Source organism: Microtus oregoni, unplaced genomic scaffold (genome assembly GCF_018167655.1).
Source record: "Microtus oregoni isolate MIOR12 unplaced genomic scaffold, Mior012 000002F_ref0000024, whole genome shotgun sequence".
Lineage (NCBI taxonomy): Eukaryota > Metazoa > Chordata > Mammalia > Rodentia > Cricetidae > Microtus > Microtus oregoni.
The window spans coordinates 57,122,616-57,146,107 of record NW_024543061.1 but is presented as its reverse complement, the minus strand read 5'-3'; the positions used below and the strand labels follow the sequence as shown (position 1 = coordinate 57,146,107).

General features: G+C 41.9%; 1 protein-coding gene across 4 annotated transcripts in view; it reads right to left on the bottom strand.

Moving 5' to 3' along the window:
* The window catches only part of Washc2c (WASH complex subunit 2C), a 55,244-nt gene that overhangs the window by 10,934 nt on the left and 20,818 nt on the right, over positions 1 to 23,492 (bottom strand). For all 4 annotated transcript variants that reach the window (XM_041634703.1, XM_041634721.1, XM_041634730.1 and 1 more), the window contains exons 12-22: positions 23,212 to 23,269; positions 21,572 to 21,631; positions 20,623 to 20,805; positions 18,074 to 18,201; positions 15,748 to 15,834; positions 13,149 to 13,250; positions 12,010 to 12,141; positions 9,181 to 9,353; positions 6,719 to 6,821; positions 4,860 to 5,012; positions 3,203 to 3,382 (exon numbers count right to left, since the gene is read on the bottom strand). In XM_041634703.1, coding sequence (XP_041490637.1) covers positions 3,203 to 3,382; positions 4,860 to 5,012; positions 6,719 to 6,821; positions 9,181 to 9,353; positions 12,010 to 12,141; positions 13,149 to 13,250; positions 15,748 to 15,834; positions 18,074 to 18,201; positions 20,623 to 20,805; positions 21,572 to 21,631; positions 23,212 to 23,269 — 1,359 coding nt within the window. The remainder of the gene's footprint in view (positions 1 to 3,202; positions 3,383 to 4,859; positions 5,013 to 6,718; positions 6,822 to 9,180; positions 9,354 to 12,009; positions 12,142 to 13,148; positions 13,251 to 15,747; positions 15,835 to 18,073; positions 18,202 to 20,622; positions 20,806 to 21,571; positions 21,632 to 23,211; positions 23,270 to 23,492) is intronic.

Sequence of the window (23,492 nt, the reverse complement as noted above, 5' to 3'; positions counted from 1 at the left end):
TGAACCTGGAGCCAGTTTCACAAGACAGACTGGCCAGCACGTAAAGGATACAGTCTGTTCTCTCCTTCCACCCTCACATGTTGTGCTGCAAGTGCCTGTTCTCAACAAGCCCTCTCACCGACCCCTAGACTACAATTCTGTATGTGTAAGTCTTGTAATGCTTTCAATAAGTACTCCTAAGTATTTTAACATTTTGTTGATTCTGTAAATGGAATTTCTTAATTTTTTTTCATAAAAAACTATATAAAACTATAATATATTGATATACTGACTTTATACCCTGCAAATGTTGCTTAGATATTCTATAGTTTTTAGGACTTCCTGTTATCTGACATAGACAGCTTCTAACCTGGTACTCATCTAGAGCTAGAACGGCAAGAGGGAGAACCTGATTGCAATCAATCCTAAGGGGAAAGTTTTCTGTCTCTAGCCTCAAGAATGTCAACTGTGCGTTTTCATAGATGCTCTGACCAAACTGAGGACACTTCCTTTTACATTTAATTTGATAAGTGCTCTTTTGGTTTTGCTTTTTCAATCATGAAAGGGCTTGGACTATTTCAAATACTCTTTCTGTATCTATCAAGATGACAATGATGTGCTTTCCATCTTGTACTTTATTAATACAATATATTCCATCGACTGATTTTCATATAGTCAACTACCCTCGCATTATTAAGAGAAATCCCACTTATGCTGGGTTTTCCTCTTATTTTTCTAAGCTCAGTTTTCTATGACTGTGTTGTGCATTTTAACATCTACTTTCAGAAAATATTAGTCTTTAGTTTTAAAATATATCTGGTCTTAGGCTGGAGAGATAGTTCAGTGGTTAAGAGCACTGGCTGCTCTTCCAGAGAACTCAGGCTGGATTCCCAGCACCATATGGTATACTTCCAGTTCCTGATGATCCGATGCCTCTTCTAGCTTCTGTGGGTACCAGGTACACGTGTGATGCATGCAGGCAAAATACTTACATATGCAAAATAAAAATTTAAAAAGATATATCTGTCTAGTTTGGGTTCAAAACAATACCAGCCTTACAGAACAAGGCTACTCTGTTCAGCAGTGAAATTATTGGAATATATGTTGTGTGTCTTTTTAGGACTGGGTTACCTCACTCTGTGTGATATTGTCCAGTTCCATCCATTTCATAAAAATTTCATGATTTTATATTTTGTTACAGGTGAATGGCATTCCACTGTATATATACCACATTTCTATTATTCAGTCATGAGCTGAAAGACTTCTAGGTTGCTTCCATTTCTTGGCTACTGTTGAGTAGAGCAGCAATGACCACAGCTGAACAAGTGTCTGTGGAGTAGGATGTCAAGTCCTTGGACATGTGCCAAGGAGTGGTACAGCAGAGGCATATGATAGATCTACTTTAAGTGTAATTCACACTGATTTCCAGAGTAGCTGCACCAATCTGCAGTCCTACCAACAGTGATCAGGGTTCCACTCCCCATACATGCTCTAGCATTTGTTGTCAGTAGTTTTCCTGATCTTAGTCATTCTGACTGGGGTAAGATAAATATCAAAAGTAACGAGATAAATACAGAAGGGGAATGTGAAATGAGAGTAAATAACACTAAGGATGTTTGAAAAGGTTACAGGGAATTACAGTATTTTATAAGGTTACTAAAAATCTACTTGTGTGTATGCATGTTTATATGTATATATAATTTAAATGGAGTTATACACATGGAGTGATAGTGCTCCCAAGCATAGGAAACATTCCTTCACATTGTTATCAGCAATTTCCAAGAAATACCCCAAATAATAAAGGTTACTGCCATTGTCCTTGATGGCCCCCAAGAACATACTACAGACACAGGACTTGGAGGAAGTGAGCTAGACATGACTTGGAAGCTTCCTTCCCCAAGGATTACCTTTCACAACTACTGGAAGGTGCTATGCAAGCTGTTGATGTGGGATGTCCTTCTGTATATGTGTTGCTTTTATTTACTAATAAATAAAGCTGCTTTGGCCTATGGTGGGACAGAATATAGCCAGGCTGGAAAAGATATAGAAAGAGAGTAGGCAGAGTCAGGGAAGTGCCATGTAGCTGGTGAAGGAGACAGACACTGGAACTTTATCAGTAGGCCACAACCTTGTGGTAAAACATAAAATAATAGAAATGAGTTGATTTAAGATGTAGGAGCTAGCTAGAAATACGCCTGAGTCATTGGCCAAGCAGTATCAAAATTAATACATTTTTTTTTTTTTGGTTTTTTGAGACAGGGTTTCTCTGTGGTTTTGGAGCCTGTCCTGGAACTAGCTCTTGTAGACCAGGCTGGTCTCGAACTCACAGAGATCCGCCTGCCTCTGCCTCCCAAGTGCAATTTTTGTGTGATTATTTGGGTCTCAGCAGTCGGGAAATGGACAAGCAATCTGTGCCTACAAGCTGCCACGGGAGAAAAATCAACCAGTAGTCCTAACTAGGTATAAACCAAAAACCACAACAATGGCAGCCCCGTAAGTCCTCCTTAATGGTATAATAGTGGCACTGGTATTCTAGCTGCAACCAGTGGTTGTCTAATCCGACTTAAGGCAGACTCAATGATAGAAATGTATGCCTAGTACTGTAAACCTAATACCTGTGGCTAGAAAGATCCTAGACTCTAAAGAGAACCTACTACTGACATTTCCTAAACTAATACAATTTCTAGCTATATTCTCAATACTTATCCTTGTGCCCATAGCTGTGTAACTGTGCAGCAGAGATCATCACAAAGATCCAAAATCAATGGCAGATGAGCAACTACAAAAGAATCCATATGGCCTGCAAAAGCTAACACAGTTCCATACAGCCCTTTAGAGAAAGGGTTTCTGATACCTGATAAACTGATAAAAGGCCCTTCTACCACTGATATTTCTAAAACTGAATGCTAACATAACTGAAGTGCACACATCTGCCCTATCTTCCCTTTCCTACTGCTTACTCTTACAATTAGCCAGTTTTTTTCAAGAGCAGCAAGGTCTATACGTCTCAGAAGAAGCAAGTGAGATTCTGTGTCCCTCACTAACCTGAGGGACTTAAGGGGCAAGCCACAGATGTGCCTGGGAACCAACATCTGAGTGGAGAGACTCACAGACACTTACACTGGAAACCCAGACTTCCCCTGCCCTTGCAAGGCAGCAGCAGCCCCGTCTGAAAGGGAGTCCCTTCATCTCTGGGCACTCTCACATCTACTGCCCTGCTCACCTTTGCCATTTCCTTCTGTGGCACACAGGCACTGCTTTGATCTTCCACTTTATCTTCCTCATCAAACAAACTAAGGACAGTTTTGGTTCTACCTTTGGATCCTTTGTCCAATGGAGATGAAGAAGAAAATAAATCAGAAGGTTCAACTGCTTCCTGATGAGATGCAGTCAAAAGTCCTTCCTACAAACAGAAACAGGAAAAAATTAGTATCTAGAAAGTAAAACCCTACCATGGCCCTCACAAGCTCGCCATTAATTCATTAACTTTCACATTAACATGACTCAGTGCAACACAGCTTATCACATACACTACCATGGGTCAAAACGCTACAGTCACCAAGGGGCTTGTACAGACAATCTAAAGTTAAAGATGACTTTTCCAATCCTGTTAAGCCAGAGGCCCCTCTTCCTCCTACAAAGAGAAAGGGTAGTTATAACCCTGACGTTGTTTATTTACTAGAAAGAATTTCTAAATAATAATGTCAATAAGTGTCAGTCATAAGGAATGGATCCTAATTCCTAGTTTTAATATGTATGTCTTAGATGGAAACTTAACTAGCAAAATCACACATTCAAATTGTAGCCTTACATTGTCCATCTACATACAACAATTTCTACCATGACACTAAAAGTACAACATTAGCCCAATACTATCACAACTCAGGCAAGATACCACTGGTCAGAACAAGAAAGAAAAATGGTTTCCAATTAAACACACTATTGACTGTAGAGTGCATCCCAACTTTCAGTGTTTCATTAGGGAAGTAATACCATATAAAGTAATGCTAAGTGCTTATGGATAAAAAAGAAAGCAAACAAACCTAATTCTCAAGGAGTTTACACTTAACTTAGGGACAGGGCAGCATAACAGTTTGAGTCAAGGGTAGAATGGCTGTGACGGAGCAATCAGCCTGTCCACATCAGCCACTAGGAGGGGAGGATTAGAGTGACTCAGGTACATGAATGTCACTGTCGCTATCAGGAGCTTCTGTGGGAAAAGTAAATGAAACATTCTTCGCACAGGTCCTGGGAGAAACAGCTGAACCTACAGAGTACAGAGAACTAGGAAACACAGGGCACACCACAAACAGAAAGCAGCTATTGACATGAATCCCCAGCTACAGCCAACAGCGTTAGCTGAAGGCCTCCAGAAAGAGACAACAAACCTTCAGAACAGAATACTATTCGGAGGAAAACCCATCTCACTTTACTCTGATTTAGCCAACGTCAACAAGAAGTAAAAGCATGGAAACCCAGCTTCATGAGAGTGACATCTGAACTCAGAAGTGAGGACCATAGAACCAAGGAAAACAGGACATCAGAAAGAAGCAAAGAGAGAAAACGTACAGGGCAAGTCAGCGTGAAGAATGAGATGAGGAGCGGCACTCTGCAGAGAGGCAGAATGCACTGCTACCCAACGTGACGCTAAAGTAAAAGAGGAGCCTTTCATTTCACTGCATATAGGAATTCAGCTAGAAGGTGAACCTAATCGAGGAGTCCCCAAACAGCAAGGGCACAGGCTATCTTCTTACCATACTGAGGGTTTTCTAGTCTTCTTACAAACACATTTATTTATGCAAAAGCATTTTTCAGTGTTGGAAAATGTAAGGAGATTGTATGTGTCACAAATGGACTAGAAAACCAAAGAGGCAGCTTACCTTCTCTTCTACTTTAGCCACATCAGCGTGCCCCACCTCTGGGGACTCTTTGGCATTATCAACCTTCACATTCACCGATTTCACACCAGATGGTACCTCATTCTCCTCCTCATCACTGAACAAAGATGGCACCTCAGAGATGCTTTCTTTTTTCTACCAAGAGAAGAGAAAATAACACCCACAATGATTAAAAAATTATGCCTGAATAGCATGGTGATGTATAAAGCCGGCCCAGACCAGTCCATTCAGGCATGTGCTAAGTATAGTGTAGGAAGGGCAGATAGAACAGTAACTGTGGCGTCAATATGGAAGACATTAACAAATAAGATTCCTCCAGACTTAAGACCACAGCACATCAGACTTTGTTACTGCTAGAAGAGTAACTGTGGCCTCAAGATGGAAGGCATTAACAAATAGGATTCCTCCAGACTTAAGACCACAGCACTGGGCTGGAGAGATGGCTCAGCGGTTAAGAGCATTGCCTGCTCTTCCAAAGGTCCTGAGTTCAATTCCCAATAACCACATGATGGCTCACACCATAATCTATAATGAGATCACTATATACATAATAAATAAATTAAAAAAAACACAGCACTTCAGACTTTGTTTGTTACTGCTAGAACAGTAACTGTGGCCTCAAGATGGAAGGCATTAACAAATAGGATTCCTCCAGACTTAAGACCACAGCACTTCAGACTTTGTTTGTTACTGCTAATAATCAGTCTCTTCTCCTCTTACAGTTCACCTGAAGGACAGCACTCAGTAGTTGCAACTCCAAATCTGTGCTCTTTGCACTCAGCCACAGGAACCTGTCAACCCACTGTGTCCTTCTCCTTGCTTGCCATTCCTTAAGGTAAATGCCAGCTCTTATGTTGCACACCCTGGTTCCTCTGTCTTAAGACTATCTTCATGTTTATGGCAAGTCCCAGATGCAAATGTCACCCAGGGTTTCTCTGTTCTCCTCAATATCAGTTGTTTGTCTGAATAAATACACTACTTCACTTGTTACCTTTACTTTATTCCTTATCTACATGCCCACTCATCTGAAAGCACCACTCACTAAATGACAAGGCACAGTATTTGACACAGAACAGCTGCTCAAGTTTGCAAGACCTTCAGCTCAGCTCATCAATCCATTCTTTGGAAGGCAGGAGTTTAGAGAGTAGGGAACTGAGGATATGTGACCAACCTGGAGTTATCCACAGCCTACAAGAAAGCAATGCCTAGCCAAATTAGGAAGGCTGATGTGGGAAACTATGCAAGGCATTATTAACATAATTGAAAATAATACAAATGAAAATTAGAGTAAAGGGATTTTTAGTTATTATCAGTAAGAGATACTTGAAAAATGATTTCAACTTGAAATCAAAAATGGGAATTCACAAAAGCAGAAGACAACAGGTAATACTTCAGTGATTAAAGAAGGAAAAAAAAGCAGAGCACATCAGACCAGTAACAATTTAAAGATGAAGTGCCCCCAGAGGCTCAGGAGTGGTGCTATTTGAGAAAGTTCTAGCAACTTTAGGACATAGGGCATTGCTGGAGGAAGGTCACTGAGGATGTGTCCTTGGGAGCTAAGTCTTGTCTTCCCATATCCTGTCCCTCTAATTGTGTTCTATCCACCACGGATTGAGTAGCCTCAATTGCCATGATGTTCGCCTTGCCACAGGTCCAGCTGCAACAGAACCAAGGCCTAAGGACTGACCCTCTGAAATCATGAGCCAAAGGAACCTTTCCTCCTTTAGTTAAGTGTGTTGTCACAGCAACTCCAAGGCCGGGTTTTCAGATCTGACAAGGTGGTATCTCTACTCACGTAGCACAATCTTACAGGTATTTTCTGGGTCTGGGAAAATGAATACCATTGTTGCAGGAGGAGCAGATGCAGGAGGAAAGCCAAACAGAGAGCTTCCACTGTCAGCATCATCTTCAAAGAGGAGTGATGCTCGCTGAGTCTTCTTTTGGCTATATGAACAAATAGAAGATCAGGAGGAATACAATTTAAAAACAAAAGTACTATTCTTTTTGGCCACATCCACAATACACAACCTCCCATCATTTGTTGACTATGTACAGTTTAAAGTTGGTGATTTGAAAAATCTTTGGATAGAAAGACTTCAATCTTACAAACAACAGCCTCTGCCTTTCAGAAGAACCTGATTCACAAGAGCCCAGAGACCTGCTCACGAAGCCTTGTCGGTCACTTTCTGCACTGTGCAGCTGCACTAGCTCTTAGATCTGATAGACACATTGCACTCCTGGTAGTCACAAGCACAGAATTCTCCAATTATCACCTTCTCCAACAGATAATGAACTAAGAGTAGCTATGCCTACTTCCAGCTGAGCCACAGAGCACAGAGCAAGAGTCAGTTTTTTCAATGTAACCCTCTTTTCTGCTTTCTACTTTTTGATTCAGAGTAGCTTTACTGGACTATGATTTACATAATAAAATTACCCCCTTTAAAATATATTTTTCGCTGGGCAGTGGTGGTGCACGCCTTTAATCCCAGAACTCGGGAGGCAGAGGCAGGTGGATCTCTGTGAGTTCGAGGCCAGCCTGGTCTACAAGAGCTAGTTCCAGGGCAGCACCAAAAGCTACAGAGAAACCCTGTCTCGAAAATTATATATATATATATATATATATATATACATATATATATGTATATATATATATATATACACACACACACACACACCTTTCAATATGTTTAACATATTGAGAGCTGAAAACCATTACCATAGTCTAACATTTTCGTCACCTCAAAGGAACTCCAAACCCCTTAAAAATTAACTCCCAATTCCTGTCTCCCCTCAACCCCTGGCAACCACCAACCTACTTCCTCTCTCTGGGTTGATCCATTCTGGGCATTTCATATAAATAGTATCATTCAATCTGCGATCATATGTGACTTCTTCAACTAATGTGTTTCCTAGGTCAACTCATGTCCTATCATATATCAGCACTGTATTCCTTTTTGGTGAATAAAAGGCCATTGTGTGGTTCCACAACATTCTGTTTAGCCATTCATCACCTGATGGAAATTTACGTTGCTTCTGCTTTCTGGGTAACTTACATACAGATCAATGCTACAATGGACATTCTTATACAAGTTTTTATCTGAGAATGTTTTCATTTGTCTTAGTTGTATACCAAAGAGTTAAATAATTTGATCACATGGTAAAAAACTCAGGTTTAACATTCTGAAGAAATACCAAAACCATTTTCCAAAGTGACTGTACCAGTTTATATTCATCCACATCTTTACCTATACAAAACCCTTTTTGAGATCTGATCAAATCTATGAATTACTTTTTACAAATAACATTTTATAGACATCTTCAAGAACAATTAACAGTATAAAGAATATGGGGCAAAAAGCATCATTGAAAGCCAGGAACTGAATGGTTGGCACCGAGACCTAAGATGAGACGTGTTTCAGGTCATCAGAATCACGGCAATGTGTGTGGTAGGGAAGTATGATGAATGCCGCCCAGGGGTCAGTGACCTCACAAAGCATTTCACATTACAAGTGCATGACTATCTCAAGAGATGTCTGAGAGATGAAAATCTGAGGCAAGAGAGGTTAGGGAACTTGTCCAAAGCTCTTCAGATAGGAACTGCGACACTTTATGAGGATTTCAGGCATTCTCTATGCAGAACCAGGGCCACAGACTTACCAAGTGTCAAGTCTTGGCAGCCTAAAAGCAGAAACAATAATGTCTGAAGAGATGTAACTATTTAGGGAAATCTGAGGTACTTTATTAATCTGTTTATGAAGACCACCAGTGAATGCACGGTATTTCCACATTCAATGGATTGCCTGTTTGTTTTACCACGGTTCAGCTGAGTGTCAAAGTAATCACAACTCTCCAAAGGAAAAGGTTTAGATGCAGTAGTCACTCTGAAGACACAGCTATCCAGATAACCTGGCCCAAGTCACTCTCCACAAGCCCCCAGCTTCAGCTCAGACAATCACCTAGGCCAGAAGGTGTGATCAGTACCTGCTGGCAGTCCACTCTTAATATCACAGTTTTCAACATTCAGGATTTCTATCAAAGTAGGAGACTTTTAAGTAACTTCTCTACGGTAGATCTAAGGAGGGTGGGGGCATAAACTATAACAATCTCATTCTTAAACCCCTAAGAGAAAAAACTGTTTGAAGGTTAAGAAAATGTCAGAGAGAAAAAAAAATCAAGGCAAATGTTTCCACTGAAGAGCAAGGGCAGCTCCACCTGTGCACGCATGGCAGCGAGCCATCAACCACCAGCAGCAGAAACACCGTCTCACACACCAGACCTTTGCCTGCAATTGTGAAGACCTCACCTGTCCTTCGCAATAGCAAACAGGTCCGCTTCATCATCATCCTCCTCAAAGAGGTTGGTCTTTTTCACAACCTTTGCTTCTTGGCCTTGGATGGTCCCTGAGTCCCATAGTTCTCCTTTGGACTTACTGTCAGATGCTAACTTGGTATGGGAATCAGTAATATTCCACTGGTCCTTAAAACATAAAACATGCATTAGAAATCTACAGGGCAGTACTAACAAAATGGCTAGGTGGGCAAAAGCACTTGCTACATAAGCATGAGGACCTGAGTTCAAATCCCCAGATCCCATGTTAAAAAGATCCATAATGGCCACACATGCCAGTATTCCCAGCATTGAGGGGCAGGGAGCAGAGACAGGAGGATCCCAGGCTAGCCAAACTACAAATAGACAACAGCAAGCCTCATCCCCTCCAACACACATACATGTAAACACAAATACACACACACACACACACACACACATTCACATGCAAGGTACAGGAGCTTTGCTTAGTGATAGAGATATGTTATCTAATAGCTAGTTTAGATATGGAACATGACAACTAAAATAAAATTTTGTCCATTAAAAAGTTACATTCATTTCAGGTTCCCCATCCTCAGCTGCCCAAGGAACTAACTGGGGACCTCGGCTTGGGTATCTGGGAGCCACTCTAGGTTCAAGTCTCTTGCCAGCCCTAAGGTGGCTCCCTTAACTAAGAACCGTGCTTCCGTGCTCCCCCATCCAACCTTCCTTCATCCCAATCCTCCCCCTTTCCCAAGCTTCCCCCCATTCTCCCCCTCTCCCCCCTCTCTCCCCATCTCCCCTTACCCCCATCCCACCCCACCCCCAAGATCTCAATTTTCTCCCCGGCAATTTTGTCTACTTCCCATAGCCAAGAGGACAACTATATGCTTTTCCTTTGGTTCACTCTCTGAGCATGGCCAACAATGAGGGCTGATGAGAACCCAAGGACAATGGCACGGGGTTTTGAACCTACGTAATGTGCTGGCTTTGTGGGAGCCTAGCCAGTTTGGATGTTCACCTTCCTAGAAATGCACGGAGGGGGGAGGACCTAGGACTTACCACAGGGCAGGGAAATCTGACTGCTCTTTGGGCTGGAGAGGGAGGGGGAGAGGAGTGGGGGGAGGGGGAGAAGGGTGGGAGGAGGGGGAGGGAAATGGGAGGCTGGGAGGAGGGAGAAACTTTTTTTTTTCCTTTTTTCAATAAAAAAAAAGAAAAAAAGACAAAAAAAGAACTACCCTTAACTGAACCCGGAGAATGTTGTGTGAGTTGTCATTTATAACCCACGAATTCCTACCCATTTCCAGGGTTCAGGCCTCAGAAGGGGAGCACTGGGCCTCAGAGCAATCTGTGGGATGCATCCTGTGCAATCTTCCTTTTTACCAGTTTAAATTTCTTTCTCTTGAGAAGGGTCCCAAGTAGCCCAGGTTGGCCTTAAATCGCTTATGGGGCTGGGATAATCTTGAACTTCAGCTCTTCCTACATGCACCTCTCAAGTACCAGCAATACAGACAGTACCTGGGGATTGAACCCAGGTTTTCTAGTACATTAGGTGTGCTGGCTAGTTTTGGGTCAACTTGACACAAGCTAGACTTGTTTTTGAAGACGGACCCTCAACTGAGAACATATTCCCACCAGGTTGCCCTGCAGGGCATTTTCTTCATTAATAGTTGGCATGGGAAGGCAGAGCTCTCTGGAGCCACCCCTTGGCTGCTGAACCAGCGTGCTGTAAGAGAACAGGCTGCGTGAACCATGGGGAGCAAGCTAGTAAGCTCCACCCCTCCATGGCCTCTGCCTCAGTTCTGGCCTCCAGGTTCCTACTCTGAGCTCCTTCTCTGAATTCCCTCAGTGACGAACTCTTACACGGACCGGAAAGCTAAAAATTAACCCCTTTCCTCCCCAAACTGATTTGATCATGGTGTTTCATCACATCAGCAGAAACCCCGAGTGCTTCACCTCTAGGCTACAACACCAGCTCTTTTAATAGCTTTTCATTTTTCAATTTTTAGTATTTTATTATTTCCCTGTGCTGAACATAGAATCAGGGTCTTGTTCGTGCTAGATAAGTACTGCACATCTAAGTTACTTCCCTGGTACCAGAAAGACCTTTCATACTCAGGGCACTAAATTTTATTATATTTTTGCTTCTCATCCTTTTAAGATAAAATGTAAATCTAAATTTCATTTATATTCATGGTCTTCTGATCAGCTAAATCTGAATAATGATTCAGCTACTCTTGATTTTGCCCTGGACACATCACCCTCAAGCGTGGCACCTTGGCAACAAAGAGAGCAGAAGCATCAAGTCCTCTGACCTTCTCCTTGCCCCATCCCCTAATAGTAAAACAAAACAGAACACCCCAAATCTCCACTGTGAAGCAGAACCAATAGAGTCTTCCCTGTACCTGGAGGAAAGGCAACCCATTTCTGAGGACACAGGGAAAAACTTGGATAAGCAGACCTCGCTAAGCCCCCACTTGCCACTGCAGACCAGACTCTCCACTGCCATCACGCTTCTCCCCAGATTGTTGTTTTCTATCATACTTAGCAAAACACACCACAGGCTCCTTATCACCTCAATGAACCTTAGATGGGAATGCTTATTTTCTTGTTACAGAGTTTCAGCCATGAACCTTGTGGTGGAAGCCATATTAACTCCATTTTGAAAGTGTTAATGTTTAACACATTACATGAATGTTCTTCTTTAAAGGAGACCATCTTGTAAACACCATCTTTTGGTGACCAGCTCCAATGAGTATGGAACAGAAAGAGGACACATTTACGACAGCTCAAACAAAATCTCATGTGTGGGCAAACCTTAACCTACCTCCTCATCGCTGCTGAATAGCAAGGCAGATGCTTTCTTTTGGGGCTGCTCTGAAGGTTTTGGTTTCTCTTGGCTCTGAGGCTGTATGGATGAAACCTGCTTCTTAGCTGGTGCACTCCCGAAAAGATTATCCTAAAAGTACAAACGGCAGGAAAGCATACAAAGGTGTCACCAGTTCATACACATGAAACCCAAAGAATTCATTCTCCCATGAGGAGCAGAGTATAACAAGCCTGGGGGAAACAATCACAAACACCACACATCTCGGTCTACAACCTCTGTCCACAGAGGAAAAACAAGATTACCACAGAACTCTTTTAATTAAATTTTTTTAAAATTATTATTGTGTGTGTGCATCTGTTGAGGGTGCTGTATGTGTAGAGGTTTGGTTTATGACATGAAACTCTTAACAGGATATACTATGGCAGTGGACAGTCCTGAGCCAAAGACCAACAAAGGAGGTCTGTAAGTAAAGTCTGTAAGGTAGAAAAGACAAATAAGCAGCTGGGGTCCGGGGAATGTTAGTGACAACAGCTTTCACCCACCACGCACTTAAATCCTGTACCAACCACTGTGCAAAGATGTGGCATTATTTGTTTCAGGGGCGACAAAGAACCTAGTGACCTTTAACCCACAGAAGATGGAGGTGCTGCAGAAGATCTGGGTTTGCAATAATGGAGCTGAGTATGGAACCACAGCTGCTTGGACTGACCACTGCACAATACTACGTAAGGGTTTGAATGTGGATCTTTTGTCCTCTAACTTTTCATTACCACTCCACTCTCTATACCCACAGTGAATAAGAAATGTAAACCTAAAACACAGTTGTCTCTTCTTTATTCCTGCCACTGCATCCAATATATTCTCATATATCATTGGATCCAAGAGATACATCCTCCCTAAAGTTATTTATCAAAAGAGTGTAAAAAAAAAAAACTATTTGGCTTTCCCCAATAAATGAGTCAAGATTTTAATGTCTTCCTCGCTGTATTACTATAAAAACTTGACCAGACATTGGTAAGCCAGGAGGTTTTCCATCATGCTTTTCTACTATGTGCCACTCTGGCTATTCATAAAACCAAAACCCAAATTTCTATTGTTCTAGGTTAATTATTTGGTGCTGCAATAACAACATTTACCTCTTCATCTTCATCACCAAAAAGGGAGACAGATGTGGGGAGCTGGCTGGACAGAAGTGATGTACTTTTTGACTTAGTTGAATTTTGAGAAGAAAACAAATCCTGTTGAATCAAAATCAAAGCTACTGGTTAGCAGGGTCTACCAGCTTTAACGTCAGCCAGCACAGTAGACTAGAATGTGACAGCTTTGTGTGTCTGCACTTGTGTCTGCCCTTGGTGTGGGGGCATAAGGAGCAAGAGAGAGCCACAGGATGTTTCAGGCTGTCTTTGGAGCCTGTAGGGCAACCATATTTTCACCTGAAGGATGTAAGGCAGGAAGACATTCCCAGCAGTCCTATGATGCAAACAAAAGGTTTCTTTGTCTAAAGTGTCAAAGGAAAGCATACAAATTCTACCACAAAACGGGCTACTTTGCAAAGTGCTAGACCTGCAGCTGCACTATTGTTGAGATCGTTCCCCAGAAACTATATTGCATCTTAGATTCCTACTATAGAAGGTTTTTGCGGGGAAGATTAACTCAGTGGTAGTGTGTGCCTAAAAGTGTCTACTATTCTACTTGAACTATGACTGGAAATGCTGCAAAAGGTCAGCGCAGTTCTGACTGTCCTCAAACTGTAAGGACTGTCAGCTTAGACCACAAGGGCGCTCTGCAGACTGAGCTCCGTGAACTAGAAACACAAACTAGGACCATTGTCCCCTGGGCAGAGGAACGTCCACTCGAGAGCCAGATAATTAGACAAAACAAGAACATTTTCCACGACCTCTTCTGATGCTATCTTCTATTACACAATCAGTGTCTACCCCTCATCAACAAACCTAATGAGTTCACAGACCTAGAGAGAAGAATTCTTAGCACACTGGGTAGCAACTGGCTCCATGAGTCACACTGGTTTGTTTACACAGAATAGGCTACAGAGTCCCATGGCCCTTCTGCATTTTACACACGGACAAATGGGCTCAATGCTTTAAGAATATCAAAGTAATTAGACCAAAGAACAAAAAAAATGATTTCTGCATTGTTATTCTGGATCTTCCTGGTTGGCAGGAGGAAAAACACACTTCTGTTACCTCAAACATGCCCCCCACCAAAATGGTTAGGTAAAGTTCCTGTGCATACTTGAGACAGATAATCACAAAAAAATCATTCCTTCCAGTTCAATATTTTATGTCCTAGACTGCCTTATGTTATTTCTCTTTGCCTAGAATTCTATGCAATATTCAATAAAAACCATTTACTCTATGATGGTGCCCATGGGGCAGAGCCTTGAACAGTGGTCTTAAAACAAGCCTCCAGATTAATAAACACTACGTAGCATCAAGAAGTCAAGTTTGGAGGCTGGAAATAGAGCTCAGTGATAGAGTGCTTGCCTAGCATGCACAGGGCCATGTATGAGAGACATGAGCACACACAAAAATGTTCAATGAAGTTTGTATCCTGCCCCAGGACTGCTGTAGCAATGCAGAAGAATAGCACTGACTTCTGTGACAGATAATCTTGGTTGTCATTTGACACACTAAGGAAGACAGATCCTCAGACGAATAACTGCCTTCATCAGACTGGACTGTGGACATACATGCTAATTGATCTAGGAGGGCCCAGCCCACTACATAAGAAAGCTGGCTGAGTCAAGCAGGAGAGGGTAAGACAATAAACAGCACTCCTCCTTGGTCTCTGTTCCGGTTTCCTGCTCAAGTTCCTGCTTTGGCTTTCCTCAAGGGTGGACAACCTGTAAGAAGAAGTAAACCCTTTCCTCCCCAAGTTGCTTTTGATCAGTGTTTTATCACAACCAAGAAAAGCTATCTAGGACAACTTCCAAGACTAGAATAAAAAAGGCAGCACAGCCTCTATCTGACACTCTCAGGAGCTGAATCACCAGAAATAGGCCTGGCTTCCTGCACCTGCCATGCACCACATAGGGATGGAAGCCCAAGCTGCTTGAGTCTTCCTACCCACAACCCATCATGTGTCACCAGAAATGAGAAGCAAACGCTTCTGAATATGTATCACAGTGGGAACAAACGCACTAGCCGGTCACACTGCCACTAAGGGAAGCAGCAGGCTGGTTCCTTTTCTCACATAAGCATATTATCACAATTGTGAGCCAACAGACAGTCTTACATTTAAGCATGTTAAAGGAAATGCAACGATTCAAACCCAAAAGTTAGAAAGGTACTCGCATATACACTGTTTTCTGAAGATCACATACTATATACTATAAGAAAATATAGGGGGCTCAGAGGTTGAGCATTGGCTACTCTTCTTGAGGTCCTAAGTTCAATTCCCAGCACCCACATGATGGCTCACAACCATCTATAATGAGAGCTGGTGCCCTCTTCTGGCAGCAAGACAACATGCAGACAGAACACTGTATACATAACAAATAAATAAATTTTTAAAAAAAAGAAAATATAGGGCCTTGTATATGCCAGACATTTTACAACACTGAATTATATATATGCCTAGCCCAAGAGATTATTTTTAAAATAAGAATTGAACTATTTAATAAAAAGTCTGAGACCTCTGCTGACAGACTAATCAGAAAGTTATTAATGTTTTATCTACAGCTGAACCTTCAGAACTAAGAAAAGAATTCCATACCTCAGAGTCCTCTTCATCTGAAAACAAACCCTTCTGAGTCTTTGTTTCTGACACAAGCTTCAGATTTTTGCTGGAAGGTAAGGTGATCTAGTCGGATCCCCACCAAAAAGGAGGAAAAAAACAGACTATCAGCAAGTAAGAGACATGGAAACAAACTCATTCATTAGTTCAGAAAATGTCCCCAGCCTCTACAATGAGAAGGAACCAAACCAAGGGAATGAACATGCCTTGGACCTTCATCTGTATAATATTCACACAAAGATTTTAAATGGAAGTACCATGACAAAGAATTTTAAAACTGGTCTAAATTAGCAACAGAGATGATACAGTATCACTAGAAAATAAGTTTCTCAGATTTGAGGAAACCCCAGAACAGCGAGATGATACATACAAGACAAAGTCCAGGGCACATCTCGTGTACATGGGAGCATGCATTCTGTCACACAGGGCACAAAAGCAACAGACAAAAGGGCAACTGGTGAAGGGACCAAGATGATTTTGGATGCTGGCATTTTGGTAGTTGTGAGAGCAAAACAAGGATGTGACAAAATGAGGCAAACGTGACGGCTCTCTTTGTTGTCATCTGACTACGTCTGGAATTAACTAAACCCAAGTAGCAGGGCACACCTGGGAGCAACTTTTTTCCTAATGAAATCATATAAAATTGGAAGACCTACTTTTAATCTGGATCTTTTGAAGTGGGACAATACACCATTAATCCAGAACTTTTGAGGTAGGAGGATCCACCTTTAATCTGCCACGCCTTCTATTGGCAGCCTATAAAAGGACGTGGAAGATGGAAGCTTTCTCTCTCTCTGCTTGCTCTTGCTCTCACTGGCAAGTCCATTCCTCACTGGCATTAGAGCCTGCTTATCTGGGATTCACGCATATCCTGAAGACCAGCTGAAGCATCTAACCTTGAAGACTCGACAACTACTAGATTCTTAGAATTTCCATTGGTAGTCAGCCATTGTTGGGCTACCTGAACCACAGCCCACATGCCATTCTAATAATCCCCTTTGTAAATATAAATGTGTGTGTGCATGTATATATACACACACAAGTATGTACACACACAATACGCATACTCATTCTGTAACTTCTGTTCCTTAAAAACCCTGATTAATACAGCATGTTTTACAAATGACAAAAAAAGCCAGGTCTAAGGATGATACATGCTTGTAAACTCAGCACTGGAAAGACAGAGGCAGAAGAGCAAGAGTGAGGTAAGTCATGGTACAAGCAGAGAACTGACTACAGAAAGTTGTTCTCTAAGCTCCACATGCACACTACGGTACTCGTGTGCCTGCATAAATACAACATACATACATAACACAGACACAGACACACAGACATAACACATATATGCATGCACATACACACACACACACATACACACAAAAGAAAAAAGGAAGGAAGGAGGGAGGGAGAGGGGGAGGGAGAGAGAGAAACAAACAAAGCTGTATAGGACATGTATGGAACAAGAGACAAAAAAACAGAATACAGACTATGTATGAAATAATTTTAAATCAGTATCATATTGGGTATGATTTTATAAAAGAAATCTGAGGGCAAAGTGGAGCCTCATGAATGCAAACTAACATTAGATTTTTCTATAGTGTTACTGCCAACTTCTGGCCAATGACAATGGCATCTGGTGATAAAACAGTTTCTCAAGAGCTGCCTACTAAAACATGTAAAACATCATAATGACTACAAATCACAAACAGTTCTGAAAACAGTTAGCTTACACAAGTTTCAGTCACTTATTTGGCAAATGCTCACTAGATATGAATCTGGTTGGTGGTTATTTGGAGTTTCATTGTATCTTTCCATTTTATGTCCAAAATTCTTAAAATAAATGTGGCTATTGTTGATTGTCAATTGGTACATTTGGAAGAAGGAACTCAATTGAAGAACTGCTCCCATCAAATCGGCCTGCAGGCATGTCCGTCAGGTATCTCCTTGAGAGCTAACTGATGTAGAAGGGCCCAGCCTACTGTGGTCAGTGTACTGAGGGCAGCACCACCTCAGGGTGGGTGGACCTGGGCTGTGTAAGAAAGGGAGCTGAGTAGGTCAGTGAAAACAAGGAAGACAGCAGCACTCTTCCACAGCCCTCTCTGGAGTGTTCCCCTCAAGGATGGACTACGTCCTGTAAGCCAAATAAGCCTCTTCTTCCCTAAGTTGCTTTAGTTGGTGTTTATCACAGCAACAGAAAGCAAACTAGAGCAATAAACATGAATGAGAACTCTACATCCCTTTGAGATCCAGATAAACAACTAATGTAATATGCCAGGCCAGTATCCCACGATCTGCTTCTACTCACCGTTTTATCTGCCCGTGTTGTGTTTTCATCTGTGTGACTCACGGAAGTCTCTGGCAAAGCCGCTGCTTTTTCTCTGAATAGATCTCCTTCCTCATCATCAAAGATAAGGGCAGTGGATTTGGCTTTGTCTTTAAAAAAAAAAAAAAAAAAAAAAGAGCCACAGTAAAAATTACATCAACATCAAAATCCTACTGCAAAATTCAGACAAAAAAAAACTCTCCCAAAGTAAATATGAAAGGTATGAAAGGCATCTTGCTTCTTGATCATTTACAGAGAAATACAAAGTAAACGGAGCCATGCTCTTTCTCCTTTTCCCTGCAATTCCAAGAACTGACCAGGGAGGGCTAGGTGCCAGTTTATGCTCTGCCACTGAGCTACTCTCCCTAGGTCCATCTCCCTGGTACTCGAAGCATGACAGACACTGACCATCTGAACAACACCCTTATCCAAACAGAAACATCCTATGCTGAGTGTATCTAAGATGGGACTAAAGAGTAGAGATCACTCTAAAGGGCCAAAAAGTGAATAGTTCTAGGAAGAAAACGGGAACACTGACTCCTATTTTTATTAAAAACTAAACTATACAGCAATAGATGAAAGCAAATGCTGGAATTCCCCTCCTCCACACCTGCCCAGTCACACAAGAGACAGAAGAGTTTGGTATATGTGCTTCTAAATCTCCCACTACTTCATGCATTAATGTCAGCTATTCATAAGACCAAATTTTAAATAATCTGAGCAAAATGCCCTACCATTTGTGATTTCCATTTAATGTACAGAAGAAATATTCCCGAGTGAAAAAGTAAATACCTCATTGTTTTCTTTATGAGATCCATTTATTTATTTATTTATTTATTTATTTATTTATTTGTGTGTGTGTATGCTCATATATGGGAGATATTTACTAATTTATGTGTTTACATATGCTCATGTATGAGATATATTCATTTATGTGTTTGCATGTGTGTATGTTCATATATGGGGAAATAATTGCATGTGTATGCTCAAGGATAGAGGATATTTACTTATTCATTTATGTATGCATGTATGTATGCTCATTTATGGGACTATTTATGTGCTTGTGTGTGGCTATGCTCACATATGGGGAGATTTATTTATGTGTTTATGTGTGGGTATGCTCATGTATGGGGTGGGTGTGTGTATCTGTGCATGTCAGGTGTCCTAACACTACCTATTCCTTCGAGGCAGGGTCTTTTCCTGATCTTGGGGCTTGTGTTTTCTCTACTCGGCTGGAAGCCTACAAACCACAGTGATCCTATCTCAGTCCCTTCAAGCTGGAGTTACAGGCATGCACTTGATTCCAGGCTTGTTACATGGGTGCTGGGATCAGAACTCTGGTCCCCAGGACTTTGTAGTAAGTACTCATAACCTCTGGGCCAGCTCTCCAGCTCCTCATTCTTTTCAGCAATTCTGCAAAGATCCACTAAACAGAAAGACCACAGCTTTCCCGACTAAGGAAACCCTGAGTGGTTCCCTACTTCTTGTTCCCTGAGCACAGCCATGTATCAGTAAGGCATGGGTTCAGAGGTTTGTAGATATGTCTGCTAAGATGTCGAGAGCCCTTCCAGGCTGAAGGAGACACTTCTACATTCGCTTATCACTATTTACTTGTCCACTAAGCTCACTGCATATTTCTCCAGTTTTCTGTTGGCATCATGTTCTACCACATTCTGGTTTCATCTTTTCCTGACACCATCTTCTCCCTTGTCCAACCATTGAGCGTGTGCACCTCAGGATCTACCCTTCTCATCTAGAACACCACCTGATGAATGTAAGTATTGTCCCTCAAATGTGAACTCAGAGCTGGGGTTGTAACTGAGAGAGAGTTAGAAATGTGGGCTCTTGGGCCCCACCCCAGAACCACTCAGCCTTAGGGAGGAGACACATTTGCATACTGAAAACCAAAGTGCTTATAGGAAAGACAGACCGGGAAGAGCACTGAGCAAATAATAGACCAGAAATGCTACGGGGGACAAGGGCAGGGATAAACTGAGCTATCTGGCAGAGAAGAGAAGGTGGGAATTAAGCAACCAGCACTGCAATGTTCTGCTTGTGTAATTAGCCAGAGCTGCTAGGAGGAAGAATGACTAAACTTCTGTCTATAATTTGAAAGGCAGAAGCAGAAACTTTGAGAATAGACTACAGGAGAAGAAATTAGGCTCCATATAAAGAAGTTAACTTCAAAAGTTAGTTTCCAATGCAGAAAGGATTGGCCTGTTAGGAACCCCCAAGGTTAGGGCATGATTTAAGTAGTGCTCAGCTAGACATTCCGGAACTGCAAGCGACACTGAATGTGAAGAGCCCTGTCCCTTTAAGTTCAGCGTTCCTTTCTGTTTTGGTTTTTTTTGTTTGTTTGTTTTTTTTCCAAAAGGGTTTCTCTTTATAGCCCTGACTGTCCTGGCCTTGAACTCAGAGTTCTGCTTGCCTCTGCCTCATCGTGGAGTACTGGGATTAAAGGTTTGCGCCACCACTGCCCCGCAAGTTCAATATTCTTCTCTAAGTTCCCAGAATTAGTCTGAAAGTGATACCAGTCTTGGAAGGTTTGCTACGAGATGGCACAAAGAAGTTGTTATCATCATCATCATCGTTATCATCATCATCAAACAGGCCAGCAGTTGGCAGACGTGGGCTCTTCCCTGGAATGGGCTGCTCATGTTTCTGGAACTCCTTCAGTGATGGGGCAGAGGTGGACCCAGATCCATCAGTATACCCTGTGGATGGAAGACAATCAGAACTATGAGCCGGTGTGAGCCTCCTAACTACAGAACCACTCCTGAGTTAGGTTCATTCACAAAACGCCATTTAGAAAATGAAGTAACTTTTGTGTTAGTGTTGGAGAACTAAACCACAATGCAAGATTGTCTGGCCACTCCCTCCTCCCCAATCTCACTCCTCCTTCCTTCTTTCCTTCCTCTCTCCTTTCCTTCACACAGAGCTGGAGAGGAAACTAAGGCTAGGCACATACAAAACAAGTGCTCTACCGCTCCACCACATCCCCAGCCCCAACACCTCTGAATTCAGATAGGATGTGAGCTCATATCATCATTAATAAGCTCTAGTTATAAACACCACAATGCCTTCTAGGACTCCTGGGTACCTCCTAATTCCTATCCAGTCCTTATAAAAAGGTGACAAGATGGAATTTATACAGTTCTTAAAAAGAGCACTGGGAAGATGGCTCAGCAGCTAAGTGCTTATTCTGGAAACATGAGGTCCTCACTTTATATGCCCAGAACTCAAAAAACAAGCCAGGTGTGGCTGGTACCTGTGCCTGTAATCCCAGTGTGGCAGGGGGTTGGGAAGTTCTCAGGGATTTACTGGCCACCAGCCTAGACCATGTTCAGTGTGAGACCCTACTCAAGGGAATAACAGAAAGCCGAGAGCAGGACATCTGTCATCTTCCCTCAACACACACAGGCAGCCACTTCTCACGTCACAGGTGTACACAATACACACAAAAGAAATAAACCCTGTTACCTAAAAATACAGAAACAGCCCCTGCTGGGATTTTCTTTCCAGGTTTGGGGGATGAAGATTCTATAATAAGGAAGAAAGGTCAATCATTTAACCAGAGTTGTTGAGCATGGTAGGACATACCTATAAACACAAGACTTGAGCAGCGGAGGCAGGAGGACAGTCTTGTATCAGGACTACATGGTAAGCAGCAGACCAACCAGGACTACATAGCAAAACTGTCTCAGAAATAGAGCCCACCCCTTCTCTTGAATATATGCAACATGGCACAAACCTAAACAGGTTTTTTTTTAAAAGGATAATTGTTCCTAAACAAGCCATTTAAAAAATTATTGAGTTCTTTTTCATTTTTATTGACACCAGCAGCTTTTTACTTAGGATTAACATAGTCTAAACTGTGCCACCAAAGGAAGATGCATGAAGGTCAAACGGCAAAGTCTTTTTTTTTTTTTTTTTTTTTTGGTTTTTCGAGTCAGGGTTTCTCTGTGGATTTTTGGAGGCTGTCCTGGAACTAGCTCTGTAGACCAGGCTGGTCTCGAACTCACAGAGATCCGCCTGCCTCTGCCTCCCGAGTGCTGGGATTAAAGGCGTGCGGCAAAGTCTTTTAAAATGGGTCTAATGCTACTCCTTCCAGCTCACTGAGGTGAACCAGTGAAAGGCAACAGCAAAAGCCATGTGAGATGGTAGTGAGGAAAATAAAAGTAGCAAGTTAAACAAGAAAAATAAGTAAACCCACATAACAGTAAGACAAGGATGGCCCCAACAAAAAATAATCACATAGGGGCTGCCATTTAAAATAACCAATTCCAAATGCCTAAGGGACTCCTTCAAATATAATGGAATAAAAACTGCAGTTCTTAAAAAAAAATACTTTGGGCTTTTAAAAAATTCCTATAGATGATTCTGATGGATGCTACCTTAAGGAAATATTGATGACCAACTGATGCACTCAACACAAGCAATTTTCCCTTGAATTAAATGCAATTATAGTAAAGCTAGCCTCATCAAAGCCAGCAAACACTATTTTACTTTCTTATCAATCTCTAAAAGGCCAATGTGTGATGCGGGTCTGAAGACAGTACTATTGTCTGTTCCTAAGACAGAAATTGGCCAAGGTAAACTGTCTTCAACTGTTTCAAGGCAAACACAACTTTCAGCTTAACAAAAATAAAATTTGGGGCACTCAATCTCCCAGCAGAAAGAGCTTTAGAACATGCTTGCTGGCACTTTTTTACAATTTGATAGAAGCTAGAGTTGTCTAGAAATAACAATTCTACAGGGAAACTGCCTCCATTGGAGTGGTCTATAGGGAAGTCTATGGAGCACTTTCTTGATTAATGATGAAAGTGGAGGGCCCAGCCCACTGTGGGCAGTGCCAGCCATAGCTAGATGGTCCAGAGAGAGAATGAAAAACATCCATATGAGCCTGGAAAGCCAGCCAGGAAGCAGCACTCCTCCATGGCCTCTACTTCAGTTCTACCGTCCATGAGTTCCTGCCCTGACTTCCCTTCAGGATGGACTTTAAGCTGGAAGATGAACTAAACCATTCCTCCCCAAGCTGCTTTTGGTCACAGCATTTATCACAGCAATAGAAAGCAAGCTAGGACAGCATGCAAGAAAAAAGAAGTCACACCCAAACCTACCGTCACTAACAGGGGCTTGTGCTTGCCGATCCCGGGAGGCTTCCCTGAAGAGGTCACTCTGTTTGTGGTACGGCATGGAATAATTTAAAATACAGAGATAAACAAGGCTGAACTTAGATTTCTGAAAAGAATTATATACTTGGAAACTATGTGTTACTGTCCTGCCAAAGAAACTGCCACAAAGTTCAGACTAGAGCAAAATGAACTTAATTTGGGCCTGTCGGGAATCAAATAAAAAGATGAAGAGGATAACATATCAGTAACTCAAGTAATTATCACTA